Source organism: Numida meleagris, chromosome 18 (assembly GCF_002078875.1).
Source record: "Numida meleagris isolate 19003 breed g44 Domestic line chromosome 18, NumMel1.0, whole genome shotgun sequence".
NCBI lineage: Eukaryota > Metazoa > Chordata > Aves > Galliformes > Numididae > Numida > Numida meleagris.
In genome coordinates, this window is record NC_034426.1 from 6,096,709 (window position 1) to 6,123,854 (window position 27,146).

General features: G+C 46.2%; 1 protein-coding gene across 1 annotated transcript in view; it reads left to right on the forward strand.

Annotated features, from left to right (window-relative positions):
• Nucleotides 1–27,146, forward strand: part of TAOK1 (TAO kinase 1) — a 59,858-nt gene that overhangs the window by 1,289 nt on the left and 31,423 nt on the right. The window contains exons 2-3 of the mRNA XM_021415625.1: nt 22,529–22,755; nt 26,156–26,227. Coding sequence (XP_021271300.1) covers nt 22,624–22,755; nt 26,156–26,227 — 204 coding nt within the window. The 5' untranslated portion in view covers nt 22,529–22,623. The remainder of the gene's footprint in view (nt 1–22,528; nt 22,756–26,155; nt 26,228–27,146) is intronic.

Here is a 27,146-nt window from a genome sequence, read left to right on the forward strand (position 1 = left end):
CAGCTCGGATCTCCTGAGAAGTAGCGTTCGTTGGGGCGCGCCGTGATGCTGAAAATACTGTGGCAATCTGTTTTGACCCCTGTGAAGGGTTGTTTTCAAGTTCCAGGATTACAAAATAACAACTTTTGTTGCAGGAAGGAGGATTTTAAGATACATGTTTCTTGAGGCTGCTTGGAGCATGCAGGTTCGTTTCTGTTGCCCCTTCCTGTAGGAGCCTGTCAGTTTTCCCTACTGGCATCCAAGGGCAAACCTCATCAGCCCCAGGTTTGGGCCTTCCCGTTGGGTTCCCCGCAGCACCCGCCCAGTTCTGATGGTTCCTGTGCTGTTTGTAGGACCCTCTTCCCTTTGCCTGTTGACTCAGACACATTGACAAACTTGACCCACAGCGTATCCCTTGAACTTGAGAGATGTTTTCCTCCTCCTGTGTTAAGGATGTGCCGCTAAAGAGAAAGTGGTTCTGGTAGAACAGCGTGAATTACATTAAATCTGGTTGAAAAACCATCCAAAGTAAAAGATCTCTGGAGAGTTTGATTATTATTATTATTTTGCCTTTAACTGGGTTAATATTAAGTGCTGCATGTAGAGGACCAGATGTTGGAGTTAAAATTATACGCAGAGAAGGTGACTTAGGCCTCAAGTTGGACTATTGGAAAAAGTTATCTATCATGTCCTCCCATTAGATTCTGCTGTAGGCGAGGTTGGAGAATGTTAAATGTTTACTTCCATGTAAATAACGTTTCCATTTGTGCAGCTTTCATCTTTGCCTTATCCGATGTAATTCATCAGGTCGTGTCACTGGACTCACATATTTTTAATGTGTTGTAAGACAGCCCCGGTTTGTGTGCTCGGTGAAATACATCAGAAGAGAAGCAAATATCACACTAATAATTACATCTTCAGATGTATCCTACTAGTGGATTTCCTGTAATGAGGATGTGTGGTAGAGAACAATGGACGTGGCAAAGAATTCAGGGATTCGTTGTAAAGATGTTGGAGTAGCTGAATGCAGCAGGGTTCCTCCTGGAACTGTGTGGTTCCATCAGGTGTTTGGGCACATCACCTTCCAGTTCTCTTGTCTAGCAAAGGAAGGCTGGCTGTGCTGCTGCTTTCTCTCTTCTGCAAGGTTGTAACTCTCTTCTTGCTTTAGGGACGCTACAGAATATTTGCAAAATATTCCTCGTTTAGTTTATTTAACGGATTATTTTGTCCTATAGAACGTTCAGGTTGGTCTGGGTCTCCATGAACCAGGAAGTGGTAAAGAAGCTGTGATAAGTATCACTTCTCATATTCCATTCTCAGTATGTATTGGAGAACTCCTCTAGGATACGATCTTAGTAATTATGCAGGTGTTTTCTGGTCATATTAGAATCGCATTGACAGCACACACAGTGTGTGGAAGTGCACACCAGGAGCCAGGAGGATCCCTGGCTGTTGGTGTTGCCAGCGGGCTCTTGCCTTCTGAATGAAGGTGGTTATGGGTGGCCATCACCTGTCTCCTGTTCAAGCACGCCGTGGGGTCGGTGGGCTTTGGGTTGTGTTTTCTCACACAAACCTGCTCAGTGGGGAAAGCTTCACTTCGGCTCTGGACTAGAGGCACGTCTGCACTGCACGGTTATCCTGCACCCAGCAGCAGGGCTTGGTTGTGGGTGACTTCAGTGTCCTCCCACAGCTAATCTTTGCTGTAGCAGCATGGAGAGGGGTGGCTTAATGCCTTCTGAGGTGGTTGCCTGTCCTGTCTGCTATAACTTGTGAACGTGACCTGTGCCTTCTGCAAAACGCTCTGCTCAGTGCAGAGCAAGTCCCCAGTCTGTGCAGTCCTGTGCTCTCCGGTGAGCTCCCAAGGCCCCAGAAATTCATTTCGTTGTGTGGCCTGGCCTCCACCTGCTTTTCCATGTGTGTCACTGCAGTGACTCTGCTCTTCGACCCTGCACTGAGCCCCTTTAGCCTCACCAGCAGAAAGCAGACTCAAGGAAACATCCAGTTGGTGTTATGCCATCTTGGTGAGCTGCAGAGGGTTGGTGTGCTGCTGAGTGAGCGCTGGAGAACCCTGGGGTCACTGGGGTAGCCAGTTTGTGCAGCCATGGAGCCGTGGTTTGACCAGAGAATTGCTTAGAGATAGCTGTTGGTGGCACTTCTCCCAAAATACATGGTAGCTAGGTTTGGGGATTCTTTGTTCTCGTTGTTCTCTAATGGGCTGAGGAGATGCTCATCATACATTGATTTCTGCATTGCGAAGAGACTAGAAAAAATTCAGTGTATGGAGGGTCAGAAAACCACTAATCCCCTCATGTGAAGTTCCAGAGGGAGCTCAGCTGTGCAGAGCTGCAGCACAAAGAGTGAAAGCAGAACTTAAAATGTAGGAACATGAAATTAGAGGTGAAGTGCAAAGTGTCTGAGGGGAAAAGGAGTGCACAAAACAGAAGGAAAGGATGGAGAGCAGCTTAAAGCACAGTTGGCTTTTAAGCACTGTATTCCTTCCTCCTTATCTAAGTGCTCATTTACAGTACAAAACATGGAAGAAGAAATACTTTCTGAAGGCCCTTTGAAACGCAGTAGGCATTAGGCAGCACAGTGGGTGCTCTAAACATGGTTTCTCGAAGCATTTTTTTAAACAAATATTTGGTGATCGCTGGAATTACAGTTTTTTTTGTTTGCTTTTTTTTTTTTTTTTCAGTACCAAAGGGAAGCCATGGAGAACTCGTAATACTTTGTCAGAAATTATTACACTGGTCACTCTTGACATTTTTATTTTTCTTTTAACGTCCTGCTAAACCCTCCTGGTTTCTTTGGCAGAAGAAAAGGCAAGGTAGCCACTGTAAACACAGCGTGAAGCGGCCCAAGCAGCAATACATTTTCTCTAAATGGAAAAGTCTCCCTGCTTTACTGAGCTTGCTGAGTTGGTTGGCATCTACCTGGTAGGTGGAGATGATGTCTCCCTTCTCTTGGGGCTGTGATGAGGACAGCCCAGCAGGCTCTGAACATGAGATGATGGCTTCTTAATGGGAGCGGACAGCAGGTGATAGTTTTGCCTGTTGTATTGCTTGGCTAGGAAGAGTTTTGATTTTCTCTAGAGGTCAGGATGGGGTGACGGCGTGAGGTTTACATATTAGATGTTGTCCTTTGAGAGGGAAAGACTAGAAGTGTTTTGTTTGGGGGAAAACTTAGATCTCGAGGAAAGAAGTAAAGAAGCACAGCACTTGGGAGCTGGCAGGCTCAGCGGCTCTCTGCTCTGCGATCTTCTGACCATTGGTATGGCCCTGGCTGCAGCCATGCAGATGTTTTCTGTGTGTAAAAACGTTCTCTCCTCCACTCATCGAGTTGGTGGGACAGCTTTCTGTCACAACGAGGTGTCTGTGGGTTTGCTCCAAAGCTTTTGCTGCGCGTGCGGGATGTCGAGTCCCATTTGAAAAGGAAACTTTGATATTTAATGTTAATCTCAGCCATCCTTGCTTACAGCTTTCAGTCTGCAAGCCAGTGCATATTCTACTTGAATTCTTAAAATGTGAATAAAGTTGTTTTCAGTCTTCCTCTTCAGCTAAGTTAAAATCCCATTTTCTTCCCTTCTGCACCCCGCTGCTCGATGAGCATCAGCAGTTGGAGCAGCTGGACCCCTCCGGACGAGCACCTCTGGTTGCTGGCTTGGCTTCCCTTTGTGTTCTGCTCTGGGCCAATTTCTAACCTGAGGAAAGCCTTGGGACCCAGGAGCATGGGAAAGGGGAATATGTGAATTCAAGCATGCTGAAAGGATGGGGAACGTTTCTTATAACTGCTTTTGGCTTGTTCCCCATCCATGTGTTCAGCCTGTTTTCCAAGCATCCAGAAATCCTTCCTCTTCCCTGACGTACCGTGCTCAGAGGCAGCAACAAACTCGTGAGCCTGTTCCCAGGGAACTGTTGCAATGGGATTTATTGGAAGGAATTGCATGTGGTATTATTGCACACGTTGGTTATTTTTGTTTCCCTCCTCCTTCTTGATTTGCAATTGTTACTTCTCACCCCAGTCCCCCCGTAATTGTTGGCTCCCTCCCTCCCCCAGCCAAGGAGATGAGAGGAGAGGTTATTTTTGCTAATGCTGCTTCTCAAATAGGCCACGAGCATACAGTAAGTAGCGCAGGAACTTTCTCCATGGGAAACCATCAGTTATTAGGATTTCTCAAGCTGTGTCCCAGTGGCAGTGCAACATGTTTCTGGAGCTCTATCCCGCAGTTGTCACTGGTGTCAGCTCCTCCCAGTCCCCACTTCCTTGTAACCCAATCTGAGGGCAGATCATGGGATTCGAGCGCGCCTTGCTTTTCGCTGGTGCTGTGAATGTTTGGGCTGTCTGTGTGTTCTTCCTAGAGTAAGCTGTACGCCCCGATCCCCATTTATTTTTTTTTTGGCTTTGCCTGTTCCAAAAAGCAGTTGACAGTTGTTAAAATCAGTTCTGGGCCAGGCACGATTTGATGCAATTAAACTGTGTTAAATGCGTTCCAGAACTGTTTCTTGGCCTAGATAGCAAACTAGTTAAACTCTGGCTTTGCAATCTATTTCTGTATGGTTTGACCCTGTACCCCTAGGTAAGCTCTCTACTTTTTTAGATCTCAGATACACACAAGGTCTGCTGCCTTCAAACCCATGGCCCTCTCGTGTCTCCTTGGGCTTTTTCATTGCTCTCAGCTTATCTAAGCCTTGTCTTGAGAACCAAGCACTGTAGTGATCTTGTTCCACCACCCGTAAGGACTGAGCGCGTTGCAGTGAGAGGATTTTCCCAGGCATCAGCTGAACTGGTACAAACCCCACATTATAGCTGCTCGGTGTATCCTAGCACAGAGGCGGGCTGTGAGGTTGAGGTTTTTGTGAAGGTTTGCCGTTTTAATTAAAAAAGAAGGTAATCCAGGCCTTGACAAAATCTCACCTTGGCATCGAGAAGTGCAAATCAGTGTTGGGAAGGAAATAATGATGTGTTTTAGAGGCAGTGCCTTACTGAGAACGCCAAGCTCCTTTTTCCTGATAAGTTAATTGCCATATAGGCAAACCCTGAACTCTTACCTGAGTTTTTGGCTTAATTTTCCTTCTTCCCATTCCACACAAACCCCCCTCTAACTCATACTTGGAAGTATTTAAAACTAGGTTGGTCTCTGGCTGGAGGTGTGTGGTAGAACCTCGTGTCAATTCTTGCTGGGACCTGCCCGTTTTGCAGCAAGAATGCAGGCAAGCCCATCTGAATGCTGATCATCCGTCCTTGGAGGAGAACGGGAGATTGTTTTTCCTCCAGTGAGCACAACACACGGCAGGTGAAGCCGAGAGCATCGCCGTTCCAGAAGCCATGCTGGGTACCCAGGGCCGGACAAGAGGTGGGAAAGGTTTGAGAGGATGCTGAGCCCGAGCTCAGCTGACGTGCGTGGCCATCACTGGAGATATGTCCCTCTCCCACTATGAGGAGATGTTGCTGCAAGCTGCTAGCTGAGACATGGACCAGGCTCACTCTGGATCTGCTCCTTTGCAGAAGGCCTACAAGCAGCACTGCGCTCACCAGTCCTCAGAATTTCACTTTCTTGCTGGTTGGGAAGATGGAGCTCAGGGTCCCAAACACTAAAATGACCTGAACTCAAGAAAAGATCACCGTTCTTGCTTTTTGTCCTGCGTAAAATCAGTTGTGGAAAAAGCAAGACCTCATCCTTACTGCTACTTTTGTTTTCATTGCAATACACATGTTTTAAATTTGTTTGCAAAGCCAAGATTGGACAAAGGATTTGTTCCCGATTTGACAATAACAAGCAGAGCGCTTTGGATACTAGACTAACATGAAAATGGTTTATTTATAAAGAACATGATTTATGTTCGCTGCGTTGCCATTAGAAAGACATAGCGAACGTTTAAATAATTATTTGTGGTTTATTAGAAAAGAACTGACGTTCAGGTTTTGGTACACACGTCCGTGCATTTTTAACCCCTAGATTTTTCCAAATATAGGTAGGTGTTTCTTCTTCTCAGATAGCCCCAGTCTCCTAAAATAATGTGTGACCTGGTGTTTCCCAGCATTTTGGGTGTTGCATTTTCCCCTGCTGCAGGGGCTGTGGGCAGTGCAGGCAGCCCAGCCCTGGGAGCAGCTCTCAGAGCCCTCCCTCTGCACTCCCTGCTACTGAAAACTAATAACTGTAGTGACTCTAAATTGATATAATCACAATGCGTTTTGTCAGTATTACAAATATTGTTATGTTTAAATAGAAATAGCGATCATTAATATTAATATCACGAGAAATGAAATATTAATACACAAATAGAAATTAAGTAACCTGTAAGGCAGAAAGATTGTCTTAAATACGTGATGCCTTTCTGCTTTTCTCTGAGCTGACAGCTTGATAATAGTAATTCCCAGTTCTTAATTTCATCCCTAAATCTCAAGGAACTTGAAACAGGTGATGAATGCCTATTTATTTTTCACATTCCAAAGGTGAGGTGCAGAAGTGCAGGTGGAGGAAGGAGTGAATGCCCAACACTTCTGTGGCAGAGGCAGCACCTGAGTGAAAGTACTCTGCGTGGATGTAGCTGCAAAACTGGACATCCTTACAGAGATCTGCGGAGGCAGAGTGCATCCCTACATCGTGTTTGTGCAGTCCCCACCACAGCTGAATCTCAAATCTTCTCAAGGGTCTGGCTGTTGTGTAATGCAGATACATACTGATGTTTGCTTTGAGGAGCTGAAAGCGTTCCCACCTGATGCATTGGGAAGAAGGAAGAGCTCTGAGCCCTGTAGCTGTCAGCCTGCTGTGCTGAGCGAGCAATGAACACTGGAGGTGTTCAGGAACTGTGGAGATGAGGCATCTAGGGACACGGTCAGCGGGGATGGGTTGGGGTTGGACTTGGGGATCTGAGAGGTCTTCTCCAACCTTAATGATTCTGTGATTGCAAAATCTACCTCCCAGTTTACATGGGTGTTGGAGAGACAAAGATGATACGGAGCAGCCTGAGTGGAAGGAGCGTATCGTGTGAGTTATGATTCTACTTGTCTGCTCATTTTCTGGTTTGGAGGCACGGAGCACCTGCTGATTTAGGGGTTTTCTCCGTGTGATTTCATGCCTGTGATTAGCATTTCTAAGTGCGTGACACATAAGGCCTCACCGCTCAAGTATGTTCTGCAAATACATAAACAGAATTACAGTGATGGTCACTGTCAGTCTGTCCTGACTGGTTTCCAGGGGTAACCCAGCAGGATGCAGCACGCTTGGTTGGGTCCATGTGATACAACAGGTCTTGGACTCAAACCATCTGAGTAAAGTCCCTTCCCTGAACGGAGCTACCTCCTCCTTCTGGTGCTTCCTTAATGGCAGCTGTTTGTCTCTCTTTCTTTTTAATTTTCAGGGCAAGACACTGAAGTATTCCAGTGCCCTCTCATTTTACTGTCAAACCCTACAGAAAATTTCAGCTGCCTGACAGAAATTTGTGATTGCATTTTGTCCTGTTTTGCCAGGATATCTCAAGGTAGGAGATGGACAGCAATAATAGGACTTGCGAGATGCAGGGAGGTGTGGGTGCTCTGATGTGACGGGGTCCTTTAAAAAGCTTTTTCTGGACAAAATCTCAGACCAGTACCAGGTTAGTTGATGTTACCATCGCAGCATTACCCCTAAGTTAATAGGAAGGCCGTGTGTGTTTGGCTGTTTTGAGAAACTATTAATATTGTGTCTGAATTGAGCAGGCTCTAATACTGATGAGCTTGTGCATAAGGTGGAGATGGCAATCTCATTAATTTTGTATTTAATTACCAAAAAGTCAAAGCAAAGAGCTTTGGAATGATTTGTAACCATCGTGCTGTTCAGTGGCCATCAGTGAAGCCGTGGGACCACCAGGTTCAATATATCTTCCCCTTCTGTAATTTTCCTGTTTCTTTTTGCCTTGCTGTTTTTTGTGTGTGTTTTGTTGTTTAAAATTAAGTCATAAACAGTTAGGAGCAAGGAAAATGGTGGTGCAGCATCTAGTTAGGTGCCTTGAATCTCCGGGAAGCTTCCTGGAGGCTTTCTTCCAAGACGTTCTCCTTCAAGATATTTCTCACTGGAGTCTGTTATTTCTGAGCGTGCCGGCGATGTCGATCTGCTGAGTTCAGGTATTACTTGAAGGATAAATCTGCTTGTGACGTGGGCAGCTGGTTCGTGTGCTTCTAACATGGGCTCTCCTGAGCTTTAATAGATACAGACAAGGTACGAGTGACTCTCGCTGCGGGAAACGTGGGCTTCCATCTGCAGATGTGGCTTTCTGCATGCATGCACATCTCGAAATTCCTCTGTCTCTGGTGTGGTGTGCTGTACTTGCTCTGCAAGAAAGGTGTTCTGCAGAACACTTACCTCACAGGGAAAAAAATAACTTTATGAAGCCTTTCAGTAATGGTGGTTCCAAATTTGCAGTGACTTCGATGTGCTGTGCTTTGCTTTGTTCCATCATAGTAGAAATCACTTGCCTATGTAGCTTGAAAACAATAATAAAACAAGCATGAAACAAGGTGTGTAGGCCAGCAGCAACCTTTCAACTCTGTTCCTCCTGGCCTGGCAAGCGTTGAGATCATCACCTTCTCCTGCTTGGAACTGCTCTCCTGGGCTACAGCTCCGAAGGGAAAACTCTTAGCCATGGACATGTTGAGTTTGAGGTATCTGAGTGCTAACAGCTGGGAGTTGAAGCTTACATCTCATCTGCCGGGGAGCTCCTCACTCCTGTGGGGGCTTTGCTTTTCTTGCATATGTGATGTCATCGTTCTGCGAGGTCTGCGCTTCGGCATCCTCCAGGAGCACAAAGCGGGGGGACGAGACCGGAATTTCAAATGCAAAAAACAAGCAGATCTGATTCTTCCTCCTCTCCCTCCCTCTTTTTCTTTGAAAGGAGCCCTCAAGCTGACTTCTTACAGCAGGAATTAGTTTAATAGAAAAAAAAGGATGTGAGAGAAGCACAGTTATTTCTCTTCTGTACTTACTCTTGAGTTCTCAGACATAAACTTCTCTTCCTGCCGTGTGTGCTGTAGGTAGTAAAGGATGTGATGCACGGTATGTGCCAGATGCAAATGCATTTCTAGTTCATAAATATCTCGGTCCCCTTGCCTCGGGGATCTGCTTTCTTTTAGTGTAACCCTTCTGTATTTCCACTGTTTTGCAGACATCCAGTGCACAAGTCACTATGCAGGGCTTACGTGGTTGTGCACCAAGCAGCCCCTCCATCGGATGTTTGTATAAATGTCAGTGGTACTGACAGCCTTCCTCCAGGATTGCAGGGCCAGGGGAGCAGCCAAACCCAAGGGCAGGGCTGATAGAACCAGGCTGCTTCTGTTCTGGCCTGTGGAATTTGGTGCCTTCCGTGTGGTTCATTGGCTGCGCTAGGCAGTGTGGCCCGGGTAGATATCGACAGGTTTGTTCTTCTTCAGCTAGAGCTCTGGATGTTCCCTCAGTCACAGTGACTTTGCCAAATAATCTGCAGATGAGCGTTTTTAGGTAATTGGAGGCCATGAGCTCTGAAGGTGGGTCCTTAGAGGATAGCTTGGTGGTCTCCAAGAAGATGTCCGGATGCCATAAGCTCACGGGTGGCAGCACTACCAGAGCTGCTACTCCTTGCCCTGTTGTGTTCAGGAATCTTGGGTGCTCTTTATAGCTTTGTCCAAAAAGCAAATGCTGTTCTCTGGCATGGCGTGTCGAGTAACTCCCTGTCCAGCTGGGCTGCAGGGGTGACCTGCATGCGTGATGAGGGAGCAGCCCTGGCTTTCTGTGCCGGTTCTTGGGTATCAGGGGGTTGTCCTACTTTCCCTGCTCAAAATCCAAGATCCTTAGAATTTGCAGAATGGACACCTGACTTTCCCTTTGTTTATTAGCCAACAAGAGCAGTCAGCAAATAGATCTTCCTTTTAATAAAGGAAATGTTGTTTGAAACTTAACTGTGGTTTTCTTTCATATTTGTCTGTTCCTACTGACAAACAAAAGGCTTAATCCATTATTCCATACTGCTGAAAAAGAGGCTTCAAATTGCCAGGTATGAAATGATGCCACTTGTTCAGTTACCAGTAGGAAACGATGCATAAGGTGTTTTAGAACCCACAAAGAAGAAAGTTCTTTGTATGTGTGAATTTAGTATTCACAAAAGGCGTCAGATTGACAGCCTGGGAGGTTGTGGAGATGGGAATGTTATTTATCCCTAGAGTAGGTGCAGTGCAGGCTGCAATAGTGCAAAAATGGTGTGCATGATTCTGCTATTGCACCCTACCAGAGCCCTTCCCAGGCAGCCTCTAGGCAAAAGGAACACTTTCTTTGTGCTTGTTTGGAGAGCTGACTGCTTGGATGAAACTGCCAGAAGGATGTGAGGTTTTTTAGCTTTGGTTTCTTTTTGTGATGAGAGTGCTTGTCACCTGAGACCCAAAGAGGTGGGAAAAGAATTTGATAATGTCTGCCTCGGAACTGCTCCTGCTGCAGAGACAACCTTCAGCCGCAGTGACTCTGGCTGTGTGCAGACTGCTGGTCTCAAGTCAGAAGCTGCTAGCCATCCTAATTCTGCCATTCAGCGAGTTACCCGTTCCTCTGCAGAGCTGTAGCACAAAATCAGGTAAATAGTACTGCTCCTTAATGTGACAAGCTGGGCACTGGGTGAAACTTGGAAAGAAAAGGGGAAGTGAAAAACCACAGAACAACAAACCAGGCCCTGATCATTTAACAGTTGGCGTAAGAGACAACATCGGACCTTTCTGTTCTTGCTGTGAGCATCTGTGATCTTAGGTCGCCTCTTATTCATATAGTTTACATCTTGTCTGAAAGCTAACAATGTCTATTGCAACTCTACTAAGTGCTTGACAGATATCAGATGCTTTTAAGGCATCTACAGTGAAAGTCTAGGTCTGACGTTTTGCAGTAATATCTTCTTAGGAGAAAGTGCTGGGAAAATAAGGAGATGGAGCACATTTTTCCAGACCCACTGTAAGACTTGATGAATGCCCATGAGCCTGAGTGGAGATCCCATAGGTGTGGTCTTTTGCATTGCATTGACATGGTTGATGTTAGTCATGCGAAGCTGTCTTCCTCATTCTGCAGACTGGGGAACAATAGGGCTGAGTTGTGATCAGCTTTCTTCAAGCTGTGTTGACAATGTTTGGGTACAATCAACTGATAATGAATCAGCTTTATTTCAGAGATATGACTTGATTTTACTTTTAACCAGCAGAACAAAAGCAGGTAATGAATACAGAACAAAAGCAGGTAATGAATACAAAGGGAAAACAACAAAACCAAAACCCAGCAAAACCAAACCACAGCAGATGATGTCTTTTTGAAAATGTCCAACATCCCTCAGCAAGATCTGTCCCACTGGGAATGTTTGTGTCTGTCCTTGCTCTCTGCTGCATTACTTCTTCTGCGTCTCAACAGAGCCAGCCCACTACGGTGTGTATTTGCAGACAACCCCAAAGAAACCCTTCAGACCATACATTTTAATCCCTCTCAAGCTGCACAACATGGTTGCAGCTCTGGGCAGCAGCTCTCCTCCCATCTTCAGCCTCCGTGCATGATGGTGTGCTCGTGTCTCTGCGTAGCATGGTCTGGCTTTGCCCAGGTCACTGGGTGCCTTTGGATCCAAGGCTCTTCATGAGAGCCACCCCTGCCAGCCAGCAAAGTGCAGGCTTCCAGCTCGATCCCTGCCCGCAGCGAGTGCTTACAGAGGGGTATAAGATTATTTTAATTGGCTTTTTCTTTGCAATGCCATTGCTTTACTGCATCTCTCAAAGGTCAGTGTCAGAAAAGTCGCTTGCTGGTAGCTCCCTGCTCATGCAAAAGCTGAGGCCAGGGTCCTTGAATCAGGTAGGACAACAACCTTGCTTTCAGAAAGCCTAAGGGAGAGCAGGCTCCACCATATCTCAATTAACCTCTTCTTTAAAGGCACAGGAAATAGTCTTGCCCATCGACTGAAGCAATCAAATTATTGTTCACCTCAGCTGAAGAGTAGCGGTGGAGGTTGTCGCTGGTATATTTTCATCATTTGCTTTTGTGAATGATCACTGAGAACAGCTGGATTAAGCAGCTTTGTGTGTGAGCACACAAAGAACCTGTGAAATATAAAACGTGCTGTTGGATCTGTGCTATTGGAATAGACCAATTCCTGATTACAGCTCCTTGTCAAATTTAGGATGGATATGTTTTTACTGTAGCTGAAATTACCTTTTCAGCCTTAAAATACTTCAGTGCTTACTAGGTACATTCAGGTGACTTAAGTACTTTCCTCCTCACTTCAATCTAGAAGAAAGTGCAGAACTTCTTGCTTGGGAGCAGCGGAATCGATGTACAGGAGAAACATTTCTGAATGCTTCCACTCAGAGGCAACCCATGTAGAATGGACCTTGGGCACTAGAACCTGCTTTGTGCACCTTGTTTCTGCATTGTTCCAAGTATTTCCTTCAGGTGCAAACGTTCACCTACCTCCTCCGTGCTTATGTTCAGGATAATTAGTAATATTGCCAAAAATGAGAAAAGAGCCAGCTGTCTTTTTAAAGCAGGCTTTGGAGGGAAAGATGTACCCATTTACCTTCTGCACACGCAATGACCAAACCTGTCTACCTAGGGGAAAGGCAGTTAAGTAACAGGGTGCTTAAGTGCACGATGTGATGGATGTTTTAGTGAACCAGTGAGGAGAGCTCTGGTGTGTTCACTGAATGTGTTCTGCTCAAAGCAATTTCACTTTTCAGTTTTAGACTGCTTGCAGGTGATGGTATTGAAGGAACCTCTAGCACTCGAGCAGTCCATCCATGTATCATCCCCCTAGTGATATACAGAGATCACAGTGATACAGGCCGATCGCAACATGCAGCTTAACTTGTTTTATGTAAGTTTGTGAACCCAAAAAAAGAGAGATTGGGGCTGATGGAGAGCTGGAGGTGTGCAGCAGAGGGGAGGAAGGCAGGGAGCTGGCAGGATGAGTACTGACACTTTCTAATTTTGGAGTGCTTGCCTTTGTAACCTTCATAATTTTGTTCTAATACACTGGATGCAAAAATCACGTTGTATGTTCTGAGGAATTTGGTTACTATGGTGATGGGTCTATAAGTGCATAGGAGATAAGATGTCAGCAATCAGAACAGCTGTAATTTAGCACACAGACCTGCGACTGCCTGGACTGGGGACGCAGGCCGCTACAAACTTGTGCTTCAATCTCCTGTTTTACTGCCAGGATGCCTGATCCTGTGTGAAAGTGACGTCAGAGCTTCTACAATAAATCTTTCAGTTTTATGGAATTTCAGCAGACATGCCCGAAATTTCTGGGTAAACAGACCGCATACCTCCCTCTGTGCCAGGGGAGGGAGGTCTGTGCGTTCCCACCCAGGCTCCGGGTGCAGCGCCAGCATTTCTCAGGCCTGGGGATGGAGAGGTTACAAGGGGGGACTGTCCTCGCCAGGACAAAGCTGGCAGGCTCGCTCGGAAGGACGGAATGAGCCGGAGGATTTGTAGTAATGGGAGCATAGATGGGGCCATACAAAGTGCGTGGCCGTGCAGTAACAACAGAGATCCTGCATAAAGCTGTGGTTTGTTAGGAGCAAGAGGATGTGAACAACTTGGGTGTATCTGTTGATAGCATGGTGACTGTAAAACTTACTGAGGCGCAGCACAGCTCTGTACTTGTGCTTGTCCCTCGGTATGAGAAAGGGAAGAGAACTGTTTAAACTTCTGAGGGCAGCGCAGCAAAAAAAATTGAAGTGTGAACTGACACATGATAAATACAAACTGTAAATCAGTCCTAATCAGTTCTCAAATTGGCTCTTAATCCGAACAGGAGGGGGGTTCTGGTGCAGCCTGGTAGTCAGAGCGGTGGCTTTAAGAAGTCCACAGGGAGCTGGCCATTCTTTGATGTCTGGATTCTATTATATAGCTGCTTGAAGCAGCAGGTACAGGACTTAGCAGGACCTTCAGTCCTGTGAGCTTAGCTGTCCAGCTGAGACATATCCTGCACCTGAACCTCTGCTGCCCGAGCTGTTTTGTGGATTAGTTGAAAGAAGCATGCTCAAAGTTAAAAGGGTGTGCGTGTTGTCTTAACATACGCTAAAAGCCACTTCTTGTTGTAAGTAAAAGCCATAGAGAGAAGCAGTCTAGAACTCACAGGAGCAGCATTTCCTCAGCTAGGTAAAATAGTCAGAAAGATGTTCTTTGCTGTTGTTTTATTTTGGGTTCCCCTGTGTGTGTGCTTTGACTAATCCTCTCGCTGTGTGCTGTTTGAAAAGTTTTTCTGCTCAGTCATGTGAGGACAGGAAGAATAAATACTTAGCTTGAGCTGGAGTAAAACAGGACCAGTCGCCGTCCCTTGGGGGAATTCCAGCAGGAAAGGAGGTGCTCGTGGGGCCTGGGGAGCACGAAATCGTGGCGGGGTGAGGGTACTCTGCTTACGGGAGCAGAGAGCCCAGCAGAACTGATTGTGCTGTAGCAGGAGGCTTCAGACGGTTCTGGTGCTGAAACGTGCTCTGCTTTTTTGAACCTGCTTCAAGTTAAAACTGAAATAAGAAGCTTGTGTGTGCGTATGTGTATCCCTTATACTTACGCCCTGTGTTGAACAAAATCTTTTTTTTTTTGTAACAAAGTGTGTTTTGATGAACTGATGTTTGGTTGGTCCTGGCTGTGGGTCAGCTCTCCATCAGAGGTGCCAGGGGCATTCCCAGCACCCCACCTGGCCCAGCTGGGGATGTTCTTCCTCCTGGAAACGACCAGTCTAAAAGCAGTGTTGGTACTTCTTGGACGTGCTATCTTTGGAGTAATTTCTGCAGGTTAGTTTTGCTCTTTATGGCTCAGATGCTTCATCTCTTCGTGCAGTTATATGTATTTGGCTCTTAAAGTTTTATGGGCTGTTCCCTCGTCCTTGAAGTCTGAGCACTTCCCATGGCTTGCTCATGCATTGCTTCCAACTCTTTCACCTTTTCTCTTGCACTTTAGTTTGTCTTCTTGGACATTTATGACTTCTTACTTCTAAGCCTTGTACTGTGCTTTCGTTTTGTTGCTGGTAGATGAGAGGGGAGAACAATGGCCAGGAGCAAACTGTGGCAGAGATTTCCTTAACGTTTTTTGAGAAATTCCATATTATTTTTCCAATTGATTTTCTCTCTCTGTTTTTACTTTTGATTTGACATCATCTTCACGTAACCATGCAGTAATTTCCATTGAGCTGTCTGCCCAACGCTCATCTCATGTGAGTTAGGTTTAGTTTAGGAGTAGGGGTGGGGTTGACAGCTCATTGATTTTGAACTTTCATCTCCTGTTTTCGTGCTCATTCACATTCTTTTTTTAAGGTTCCTCTGTCATGTTTTGCACTGCCAACCCAATGCGTGCACAATTGGAGTGGTTTCACTTTCCTGTTGGTCTGAAAACCTTCACATTGCTTCTTTTTGGGCCTCCTTTCTGAACGGTGTGATGCTGCTACTTTTTAATTACTTCTTTTCTCAAGGGTAATTACGTATGCTGTGGCCTTTGGTAGCTTGTTTCTGAGTCCTAGGTCACTCGTCCTGATCCCAAAACAGCCGATTTGCTGACATTTGCTATATTTCTCATTCCAGGGCAGAACCGGTTAGCAGCCGAGAAACGTTTTCTTTAAATTCCAGACCTGTTAGGACATCTGAGCTGCTATGGGCAGCTGGAATATCCCAGGATTTGGCCCCTGGACTCAGTGGGCTCCCACCAGCTGCCTTCTCCTGCCCGCTGTGTATGCCCTGCACCGGGACCGCGGGCGCTGAAGCACGGGGCGAGAGGCACGGAGCTGCCAGCAGCGCTGGGGCGGCGATGCTCCGCGGAGCGCAGGAAAATAGTTGGCGGCCACTCTGACCCTAATGAATTGCTAAGGAAGGCGGGCAGAAGATTTCATTTTTTCCAGTTGTCTTCCTCATAGCTTTGCTAGCCTAAGGAACTACTAAATTTAGAGCTGACCTTCATAATAAATATACCAGAACTATCACAAGCAAAGGGATTCGGGAGATGGTAGTGCTGGGGATGTCGGTATGGTTGACGCTTCCTGAACGCTCATGAGAAGTGAGCAGAGGCTGTTCTGCAGGTTCAGCTTCTGATCCAATGGGATGTTTCGTTGTAATAAAGAGGAAGAGAAAACAGGCTGCTTTTTGGCATTAACGTCTCTTTCAATTGCATCGGTCCTGTGTTCTTCAAGTGGTAAGGTCTGTGCTGGATTTGGTGTTTCTCAGGTGAGCGATGTTGCAAAAATGGCCAGTTAACAAAAGCGATATTTTCAGATTATTGGAAGTGTTAGGTGTAGTCATGTTTGTTTGTAACTGGTACGTGTAACTGTTGTGAAAATAGATATAGTTTCTGCAGAGTATCTGTCTTTAGCAAGGAACAGGCTTACCTAGTTGGTTGTCTTTACTGCTACTTAGAAATAGTCAGAAATACAGAGCACAAAACAGAATGGGAAGTGCAGGATAGGATAATTAGTGCTTTGATGACCACGGCTGGCTTTGCTGCTGGTGCAGATCATCCCAGTAAACACTTACACCCAACCCAGCAGCACAGATCCTGAGCTATGGGAAACTTTGCTGCCTGACCCTCTTGCTGGTGACATTCCTGGAAAGTAAACATCCAAGCAGCGCAGCTCAGCGAGTGTGCTGGGGTAAGTGATTCAGGAGCTGGTGATGGACATTTTAGTGTCAGAATCTTGAGAGGAAATCAAAGTAAGCTGCACAGTGTACAAGTGCATGGATGAGAGAAATGCAAGCAGTGTTCTAAGATAAAAGTGTCTTCCCGAGGCTATTCTGTGGAGAAGTATAATACGAGGAAAAAAATGCAGGTGGTGAAGCAGAGAAGGAAAGAAACAAATCTACAAAGAGGTTTTTCCAGGAGAGAACCATTCCTCAAAAATCTTTTTTCAAGTTGAAAAAGGAATCTTACTGGAATGCTAGGATTGCTTTGTCGGAGGAAGAAACGTTTCTCGCGTTGGGGAAGAAAAGCCTGTCTGAACAAAAGGCTGTCAGAACTCGGCACAATATCCAGGTACAAATTCTTGTCATCCCTATAACCTCTTCCTTCTGCAAATACATACGGAAGAGAATGTGAAAGACATAAAGGGAACAGCATTTCATGACGGTTCTTTGCTGTAAACTTCTGCTGCAGAGGAGGAACTCTCCTCCTTTTCTGTGAGCAGTGCTCTTGTTGCATGGGGCTACGTGGGGCTGCGGAGCATCACACAGTGCTCAGTGCTGTTGTACTGCAAGTGATGGAAGTGTCAGCGTGGCTGTGGGACCTCGCCTGCCTCAGCCTTTGGCAGCAGGAGGGCTTTGTGGCACAGAGGCAGGCACTCTCATCTTTCCCCTTCTCCCTTCCTTTTTTTTTTTTTTTTTTTAAATTAAATATTTTCCTAACTGTCTTTGGAAGAATGCCATTCATCTGCACCTCCGTTTTCCTTAATGACAAAGCGTGGAGAGCAAGTGTACCAAAAAGAGTGATGCTGAGATGATGAAGAGAGAGGCAAGCTCATGACTTTGTCAGCATATTGTGTCTGAGCTAGAGCTCGCTGCTGAGGGGCAGAGCAGGACCTCTTGCCCCTCTTACAGGGCACTGGAGGAGCAAAGTGCTACTTACTGCATCTCCAAGTTTTTCTTGTTTCATTTCTGAGATGATTCTTTTCCCCCTAATTACCGCTCTAGGAAGATCTCCAGATTGCAGAACTAGAAGTATGTAGTTAGCTTGGTGGGAGAGGCTTACCCAAGCGCGCAAGTAGTCTGCGGTGTGTGGTTTCACATGGATCCAGGGACCAAAATCACAGCCCGTTCTGTGGGCTGGGAGATGTGCTGGGCTTCCCATGGTGAGAGTCACCGAGAATGTGACGCTTTGGATACCAGGTGGACCAGAGCTGATGCTGAGAGACATTTTAAGGAATGTCCACTGCAGTGTAAGGGGTAATTTTTTTTTCCTCAGACACGAATATGCCATTCACCACATTGCCTTTTTTAATCTTACAGGTTTCTATTTTGCATCTGTTGATAGAAAAAGAGGAGTGATTTGTCTGTTACATTAAAAAATATAAAGTACCGGGCTTGTAGGTCAAGCCTTCACCACTGTACTGAAAACAAACAGAATCTGTTAAGTCGGTGTTTCAGGCAGTCTTACCATCTGACTCTTGCTTTGGGCATGATTGTAAGTAGAATAAAAAATATTTTGGAGTCATTTCTTTCAGTAGTTCCAATTCGCCATATTTCTGGTGGTGGTGGAAATTTTTGGTGTCAGCTGGAAGCTGCTCAGGAAAATTTTAATAGTGTGTTGAGAGGATAATTTAATCTCAGCCTCATACACTCCCTGAGCCTGACCCATTTGCAAGTGGGAGAAAATCCCTTTTCCCTCTTTCTACAGTTGCATGATGACACTAGTTCCCATCTATTTGATGCAAGGAGAAAGGATGCAAGCAGGGGCAATTACTCTAAAATTTAGCATCTCTTTGCCCTGCATTCAGTGCTTAGAGTGTATATATGTATATATCGAAATACCAGTTTCCAAATGGTGGTGATGGTGGTTTGTGTTTTGTGGTTGTCATTTGTTCTCCCCATCCTCCGGCTCTGGGTTGGGTAAGAAGAATGTCCAGGGCCCGGTGCTTGCCTGTGTTGGATATTCACTGTGTTGTCTTCAGTGCTGGAGAACACAGCCCTGAAGATGACAGGGCCGCGGCCTCCTGCGTAGACCTCAAGTGTGATGTACATTTTAGCAGGGAGAAATATCTAGTGTGCCTACGTTTGATACTGGAGATAAATTTTTTTTCTAGGTTTTACTGCATTAAGCATATCATTTGGCAGATGACTACAACGTGAAGCAAGATTTACATTTCAAACGGCAAATAATAATTCCGGCAAATTATAATTCCAAAATGGAGGGCAGCATTCCTGTTGGCCTTGTTAGCCATTATAAGAGTCCTTGTAGCTTGCCTTCTTGTACCCAGTGGAATGCAAGGAGGGGCAATGGGTGGGCAGCTTCATGGCGCGTACATCTGCGTGTGGCTTCCATCTCGTGCTCCTGAGGTAGATGTTTAGCTCTCTTGTGATATCCCCGCTTCCAGGAGCTGAGGGATGTTGAATATGTTGACTCTCTGAAACTTCATTTGTATGGACAGCACGTGCTGCTTTTTAATGCTAATAACCTAGCTTGTATGCTAATTGTCACGTTTTGGTTTCCACCAACTTCTGAACTAAGGAGCTACAAAGGCTTTGGTGCGCTCGTGCCTCGCATGGTGTGATGGGCTCTGTTCATCATCGTTCTCATCACTTGGATTTGGGTGCAAGGCTGAGAAGGAACGCAGCAGATGAGTGGAGGTCTCCGTGAGTAGCTTGCTGCTCATCTGCAGGGCAGACCAAGTGCATTCTCTTCCCTACATCTTGGGAAGAGAAGTCTCCAAAGCGTAAGGCTTAAATACAGACCGAGCCGTGGCACTTGGCCACGCAGGGCTTTGCTTGCGCTCCTCTGGGATCCCAGGGGATCTTAGTCACGGGGCTGGGCACGGGATGACACGGGCAGGGAGCTCCAGAGAACAGGTCCTACCCCTTCCTCACCTCCCAGCTTCCCCGTGGCCGTGGTTCGAGGTGTGCCCGTGCACACTGAATGCTGCCGTAATTACAGGGAGTGCAACGTCTTCACTATGCACAGAGTTTTGTGGATGCGTGCATGCAGTTTCTGCTAATTGACAGTTGTTCAGATGAAAGTAATTTGATAAAAACATTTTGGCCTGTAATCAGTGCCATTTACACTGGTAATGACAGTCACTCGGTAAATGAGTTTGCGAGGATAGAGTTGGTCTGGTTTTGTGCTTTGGTCATTCCTTGGTTTAAGTCTTTATCAGCTCCTACAGCATCCCATTGCATTGTAGAATTGATCTGAGCACCAATTGTCGTGTTGTATGCAACACAATGTTTTTGTTTAGCACGAGTGATGATGGGGAAAACCAATGGAATTTGTTTTAGCTGAGTTGAGCAGCTAAGAAGTGTGATGGCCCCGTCACAGGGCATGGCACCGTCATGTCCCCATCCCATGGCCCCACGAGGCCACCCGCCCTGAGCCATCCGATGGGAGATGTTCAGTCCCATTGTGCCTAACAGGGTCGCTCCAAAACCTGTAGCAGGGAGCCTGCTGGGTGGAAGAATGTAAAACATCTCATTGCAGCTTGACCGTAATTTAGAAAAACAGCTGCTTGCTGGTCTGTAATTTAATTTTTGGTGCGCTTTAGTTGCAGGTTTTGGTTTTTTTTTTTTTCCTTAAGACTCATCTGTATCGTCAGTACATCCAGAACAATGTGATAATCACAGTGCACGCCGCTTCTCCGAATTCCATTTCCCCAAAGCGTTCCGGTGTCGTTGTCGCAGAGGAGGGGCACAGCCGCTGGAGCTGCTATTCTGCTCAAGTTTTGAACACTGCCCGTTTTTATTCTCGTGCTGTGCTCCGAGCGGCGCTGCCTGGAGGTGGCATTTTGGGGACGTGCTCTCCATCCAGGCCGGGAGGAGCACAGCAGCGGGGTGGGAGCGGCGGTCCCAGCTGTGCCGCGTGTCCCCTGCCCGCGTCCCCGCACGCGCTGCCGCGGGGCCATGTGACTTGGGGCCATATTAGCAGGTTTATCCGAGCCTAGCCCCCTCCGACTAACAGATGTAGGCAAAAGGGCATGCTGGGATTGCAGCAGTTGCTTTTGAACAACAATGTCCTTTTTGTGAGAATCTGATGCTTCTTAAAAGATGGAACATGACATCATTACCGTCGGTCCAAGAAGCATTCCTTCAATAATACTGAGTGTGCTCTGGTTATCAGCTCCCTTCCCCCCTGCTCCATTCTCTCCCTTTTCTGACTGATGCTTTTTGTCTATTGTTTCTTTCAGGGCTGTAAATGTGAAACAGTTGTCTTTCAGTGTTACGGGCTTGTTAGAGCTGGAACCAAGTGGAATATTGTTGGCGTATTTGAAAGAAAGAAAGAAAAATAACAACAAATAAAAACTTTTCTTCCAGCCTTCATAAATGTAGCAGGCTTCAGGTAGGGGCTCACTTGGAGCTCGTTATTTCCCTTCCCACGCCGCGTTCGTTACCGTGCGATGTAAGGAAGGTGTGGGCAGTGCAGCCCCGGTGCCGTGCCCCAGCCCCGCTCTGCTGGCACTCAGATGTGCCGTGTGTGCTGCTCGGGAGGCTCTGCACGCTCTGCACTGATACCGAGTGCACGTGTGCTCGCTCACAAGCACAATCCGCCAGAGCTGAGCGTTTCACGCGCGGATGTTGTGCTTGGTCCACCCCTGGGATCTCATCCTGGTTTTCCCTTAGCCCCTGGGATTGGGCTATCATGAAGGAGAGCTTTGGGTTACGCTATAAATCTTCTTGCATCCTGACTGCTTGGATGAAAGCTAGAAGAATGCTGGGTTTCAGCTCCCTGCTCTGCCTTCTCTCTCCCACGCATGTCTTCAGTGGGAAAACAGGGGAATCTCGCGGGCTTCACCACGAGGTATGTCTCGGCTGTCTCTCGCACCATCGTGCTCTCCTTGCAGCAGTGTTGGCAGTTGTAGGAACTAGCAAGGAGCAGGCAGGCTGCGGCAGGGCCACACGCTGCAGCTGCTTGGAGAAGAGTGGCACACGGAGCACCAATATTCGGGAACGTGGCTGTTTCCATCCTTGTTGGAACTGCTCTGTTCAGTGAGTTGTTGATGGGCTTGGGCTTGGAGAAAGGTGGAGTTTGTAGTGTCCAGAAAAGGAGGAAAAATGGGCGGGGAGAGACCTGATGGATTGGTGAGATCAGATTTATTGTCTTTTTTTTTTTTTTTCCATTAGAAAGATGTAAAACCTAGAAGGCAAACTTGAGATATAAAATGAGAATCAAAAAAATGCAAGTCTTGACCAGGTGAGGGTTTTACGAAGGCAGTGAGCGGCATGGTGGGCTGTTTGCTGGTGACAGAGGACTGTTTTCATTGAACACAATTTGTTGGGAACTAAGAGGAAATCCCAATACTCGTGCTTTTCCCATAGGACAAACCCCCATGCGTTCTGCTTGTGATGTGTGCGTGGCTTCACCTGGTGTTAAGAAACGGGAGGATTTTGACACAACCTGAAAGTACACTTGTATTGCGGATAGATTCCAAGGCACATCTTCAGTAAATGAAAGCAAATGCGCAGTGTAAACAGAAAAGGTTCCATGCATTCCTAATGGTGTGTGAGCACGTGGCTCTGTGCTCTGTTTTGCAAAGTCCAGCCAGTGGTTTGAGACGTGGCATGTGTGGCTCTCCAGGGAGAGGCATTCGTTGTAATGGGGCTCGCTGGTGACAAGCTGGTACCAGTGTGGGGCAGAGCCACGCTGCTGGCCTCCCTGCAGGTGATGGAGCAGATGCTGGGGCGAGGAATGCGTCTCGTTCTGTGCTTTGGTTTGGAATTGTGTTCTGTTGAAATGCTCGACTGCTGTCTCAGTGGGGCTTTGCCATCCCAGTGGATGGGTTGCACTGCTTCATGTATCGGGGCTGCGTGCTCGGGAAGAAGTGGAAGCTGCTCTTCTGCTGCTTTGTTTGAGGCTCTTTGAGCAGAGGATAATCAGTGAAGGATTGCAATCTTTTTCTTGCAGTAATCCATGCTGAAGAGGCTCCATTCATACAGATGAACCAAGGGTTGAGGCAGCACTTTAAACCCAGATAGTCGGTCGGCTCACTGCCCAGCAGGATGCCATCAACCAGCCGAGCGGGCAGCCTGAAGGACCCCGAAATCGCAGAGCTCTTCTTCAAAGAAGATCCAGAAAAGCTCTTCACAGATCTCCGAGAGATTGGCCATGGAAGCTTTGGAGCAGTTTATTTTGTAAGTACCTTGTGCCTTGTGGATTTTAGCAGTGACTGCTGTGAATGTTTGAGTGATGTTTGTGTCGTGTTTGGGGCAGAGGCGTTTTCCTGTGTATCTGTGCAGTTTCAGGCTGTTCACAGACTGACAGTGTCTGTAAGGTGTTTGCATACAAGCTGAAAGGAAAAGCTGAAGATGTGGCCCTTGCCCAGTGCTTTCAGGTGCACTGTTACATTGCAAGTAGGGACTTTCCTGCAGATTAAAACATGTATTTCGACCCCATCAATTCTGATTGACAACGCAGTTCTGCTGGTCTGATTGTCTCCTTATCATCTCCTCTCCCTTGAGAGGACTTCCCTCTCCCTTGGTGTGTACCCCACAGGCTGCCTTACAGCCATTCTTTGTGTTTGGCACCTGGATGCTGGGACTTTTGTTATCACTTGGCCTGTCACATCCTTCCCTGCTGCAGGTGAGAGTCCCACTCTTCAGCTGTGTAAAGCTTATTGATGGGAGCCTATGGGCAGCAGCTTCTCCCAGGCTGCTCTGTAGCTCAGATACTGCAGGGCAGCCTCGTCTGCAGGTTGCTCCATGTTAACCGAGGTGCGTACTGTGAGACCTTCATGAAAAAAAACATTTTCCTTAAAAAAAAAACCTTTTCACATTCAGAATTATAGGAGGTGTGGCCAAACCTGCCAATTTTCCTTCAGAAAGCCATTTGTGTCAGGATTTTATGAGATGCCTATTCATTGTTAATAATTGCAGCAGACCATGTTGGGAACTTTCCAGCGCAAATTTAATGCAGCACAGATGAACTAATTAGGAAAAGCTTCTTAATTTTGTTCCCTGCTTAAAACTATGAGCTGCCACTGTCTGGGAACAGACCTAGAGGAGGAAGTGCTTTCTGATAAAGCAGCACTCACCTGTGGCCAGTGCTTCCTGTCCCTTGCTCACTTGGCTTGAAGCGTGGACATAAAAGGAGAGAACGGAGAATCTGTCTTCCTGTAAGTGGAAATATTACTGAAGTTTTTCAGGAATACTGTACGTTATAAAGGAATGTGTGAGCTACACCAGTGTGCACAACCAGCACTCAGCTGGAGATAACCTGCAAGCTAATGGCATTCCCAGGCATCAGCAAGATGCTGCCACCGTGGCATCTGCAGCACTCTGTGGCAGAGGTTGGGGTGGAGGTGATTGCCCATTACTGCGAGGAGGTAGGAGGGAAGAGGTCATTAACATATAGACCCGTCTTTCTCTCTTTTTTTAACCACCATTTTAGACTATCAATTCATTATGCCACAAAGTAAAGCTTTGGCCTATGTCTTTTGCATTGTGTATATATCTTTTTACTGATAGTAGATCTAAGAACTTTCTAAGATCTTGAATCTGAAACTGTTTCCTGTTCTGACATTTTGCATCTCAAGCAGAAACCCCAAATGTGAAGTTGATGGTTGGACTAGATGATTTAGTGGGCAGCAGGAGGGGAGAAATTAGTGAAATATGCATCAAGAACTAACGTAGGAAAGTGTATGTTTTGTGTCCTTTGTTCTTCTGTACAGCTAGAGAGAAAACAAGATCAAATTTCTTTAGCAAGGTTTTGATTCTGCTAATTTACGCTATTAAACTTTCTCTAATCAATGTGATATCGGATTGTAGTTAATAACAGCTTCAAAGCATCTGACCAAATGTGTCCAGAGGTGGACGTACCTCCACCTTTCTTTGCTCGTGCCTTGCTTGTGTCGCTGCTGCAGTTACCCAAGGCATCTGATCCACTCATCTTTCTTCTTTCTTTCTGTCACGAGACATCCTGCAATGGCAAAAAAGTTTCATACCCCCCCTTATAATCAAAATTTTGCTGGTTTACCTCATGGTTTAGTTTCTTAGAAACTGCAGGTCTGACACCTCTGAATCATTTTGTATTATCCTTCCCCTACTCCGTGTTCTGCAATGTAATAATAGCTTTCCTTTGACACAGGAAACCTACTGCACTGGAATGCTGCAGATGGAGCTGAAGAATAACCCACTCCCTTTTGTTAGCACCGCTCCTTCTGCTCTGCTGTACTATTTTGCTCCTTGCTTTATTGCAGCTCTTCACTGACTTGCATGTTCCAGAGATTGTTTCTAATTAGAGACAAAGATCTAGAGGTTATATATATACATACATATATATATATGTCTCAAAAAACCAAAAACAGACCCCTGATTAAAAAAAAAAACCCTAAACCAACAAAAATGAGCACTTACAGGTGTTGTAATATCATCAAGACAGCAGGGAGTGTCCTCTTAAACAGAAGGGAAACTAGAGAGAGTGATGGTTCCAGCTTACATCTGGTTGAAAGAAGGACTTGCAGGGAACTCTGGGAATCTCTTTAATGAATGACAGAATTAAAATAGGACTGAAAACCACTTTTACAAAAGGCAGAGTGCTGACATTTCATAAATCCATGTTCTGATAGGTTCTGATAGTAGAAATACACTAAAAATCAGCGTTTCCAGCAGTCATCGGTGACTGCAGCCATGTGCATTATTTTGATTTGTATCATTTGGCTTCGTATCCCAATTAACTATGCTGCTCTGAGAGACCCCCCACCCCTGTGCCACTGACATCCTTAGCAGAGGTGGGTGGGGCCTTGCTTGACCCTCATCCCTCTGGGTGCAGGCGTGCTGTCTGTAAGGTGCTGTCTGTAAGGTGCTGTCTGTAAGGTGCTGTCTGTAAGGTGCTGTCTGTAAGGTGCTGTCTGTAAGGTGCTGTCTGTAAGGTGCACGGGCCACCGCTGTGTGCCAGTTTAAACAAAACTTGTCTTATCTTGAAATGTTACTGTCTGAAATCAGGACGTCTGCCTTTGAAGTGTGAAAAACCACGCAGGCTTATTTTGCAATATAAACAATGTTACTGGACTGAGCAAATGAAAGTCTGAGCTAGCACCCAGAGATGGATGGCTGCGTGCTGCTGTCTCTGTACAATCTCTTCCCTTGAGACACAATAGCTGATCTGGGGAGCACTGGGAAGAAAGCGGCCGCCGCTGGAGCGTGGATCTCCTGCACGTCCTGTGACATCTCTTCTTACGTTTGGGATGGAGTAAGGGGGCTGGGCCTTGCTTCTGTTTTGTCTGGAGCGTACCAAGGATAGGAGAGAAGATGGTTTAGAGGAAATCAGAGCTGCTGTTATAAGCTGTGATTTGTAGTTTAGGAGTGATGGCATTCAGCTCCTGCAGAGACTTGCTGAGCGCAGAGAATCGTTGCTCCTTATCTCAGGTTTCTTGGAAGATGCTTCAGTTTTCACTTTCTGCAGCCACTAGCTAATGGAGAAAGGTTTCTCAGTTCTTCTTCCTGAGTTAAGTCCTTGCGTGTGAGTGTGTTTGCTTTGCACCTGATGGGAAATGGTGATCTGAAGGAGCTGATGCATCGCGTTTTCATGTTGCAGGCACGTGATGTGCGCACCAACGAAGTGGTGGCCATCAAGAAGATGTCATACAGCGGGAAGCAGTCCAATGAGGTATGGAGAATATCTGATGTGTTAAGTTGTGACCACTGCAAATGTTTATTCTGTGGGATGGCTGTAATTAGCCTGGGCTGTGGCAAGAGAGATCTCTCCTGTAACTGAAGGTGAATGAGGATGCAGTATATACAAATCTGTTTATTGTTCTCAGTGTTTATCTGTCTTACCTGCTCCTGGAAAAGATCAGCAGGATTCTTCAGCCACAAAGTGCAATTTATGGGGCCACATAAATGTGTAGGAATAAGCAAAAAACCTACCCAAAATATACATATAAAATAAAAATAGTATGTATGTATTCAAGCTTTAAAAAGATTTTGTCTTTTTACCATTAAACGTTCAATTCTAAATTCCTTTTAAAGGAACCATTTTGCTGGACAGAGGCTTACTAGGAATGGTAGCAATGGACGCAGCAGTGAAGGATTCAGAGAGAATCTTGCCTTACACCAAGTAGTGAGGCACAGTGCATCCTTCCCTGAAATGAGGGGGAGCTGAAACAAAAGCAGTGAATGGGCGAGTGTGACAATCTGAACAGCAGCACAATGAGGGAAAACTGTCAGAGCTGGGGGTTACAGGAGTCCTTCCAGAGTGATCTGGAAAAGTAGGCCTCTGAGGTTGAAATGTTCAATGTTTTCTTGGCCAGCCCAGATGTGTGTTTTTTTCCTAAGACGCTTGGCAGAGATAATTGATTTTATACTTGAAATGTGTAAGTGCCAATACAGATTCTTGAAAAGCCCAACAGGACGCGAGCAGCTGATGTGGTATTACTTCTGGTAATGACATCTATCAAATCGTGGCGTGATTTTTTTCAGCAGATACATTTATTGTGAACATATTGTTCGAGGCATCGGGGGTTTCCTCCCTGCATTCTCTATATCCCAGTCTTAGAGGCAGCCTCACTCGGATGAGTTTCGCTCAC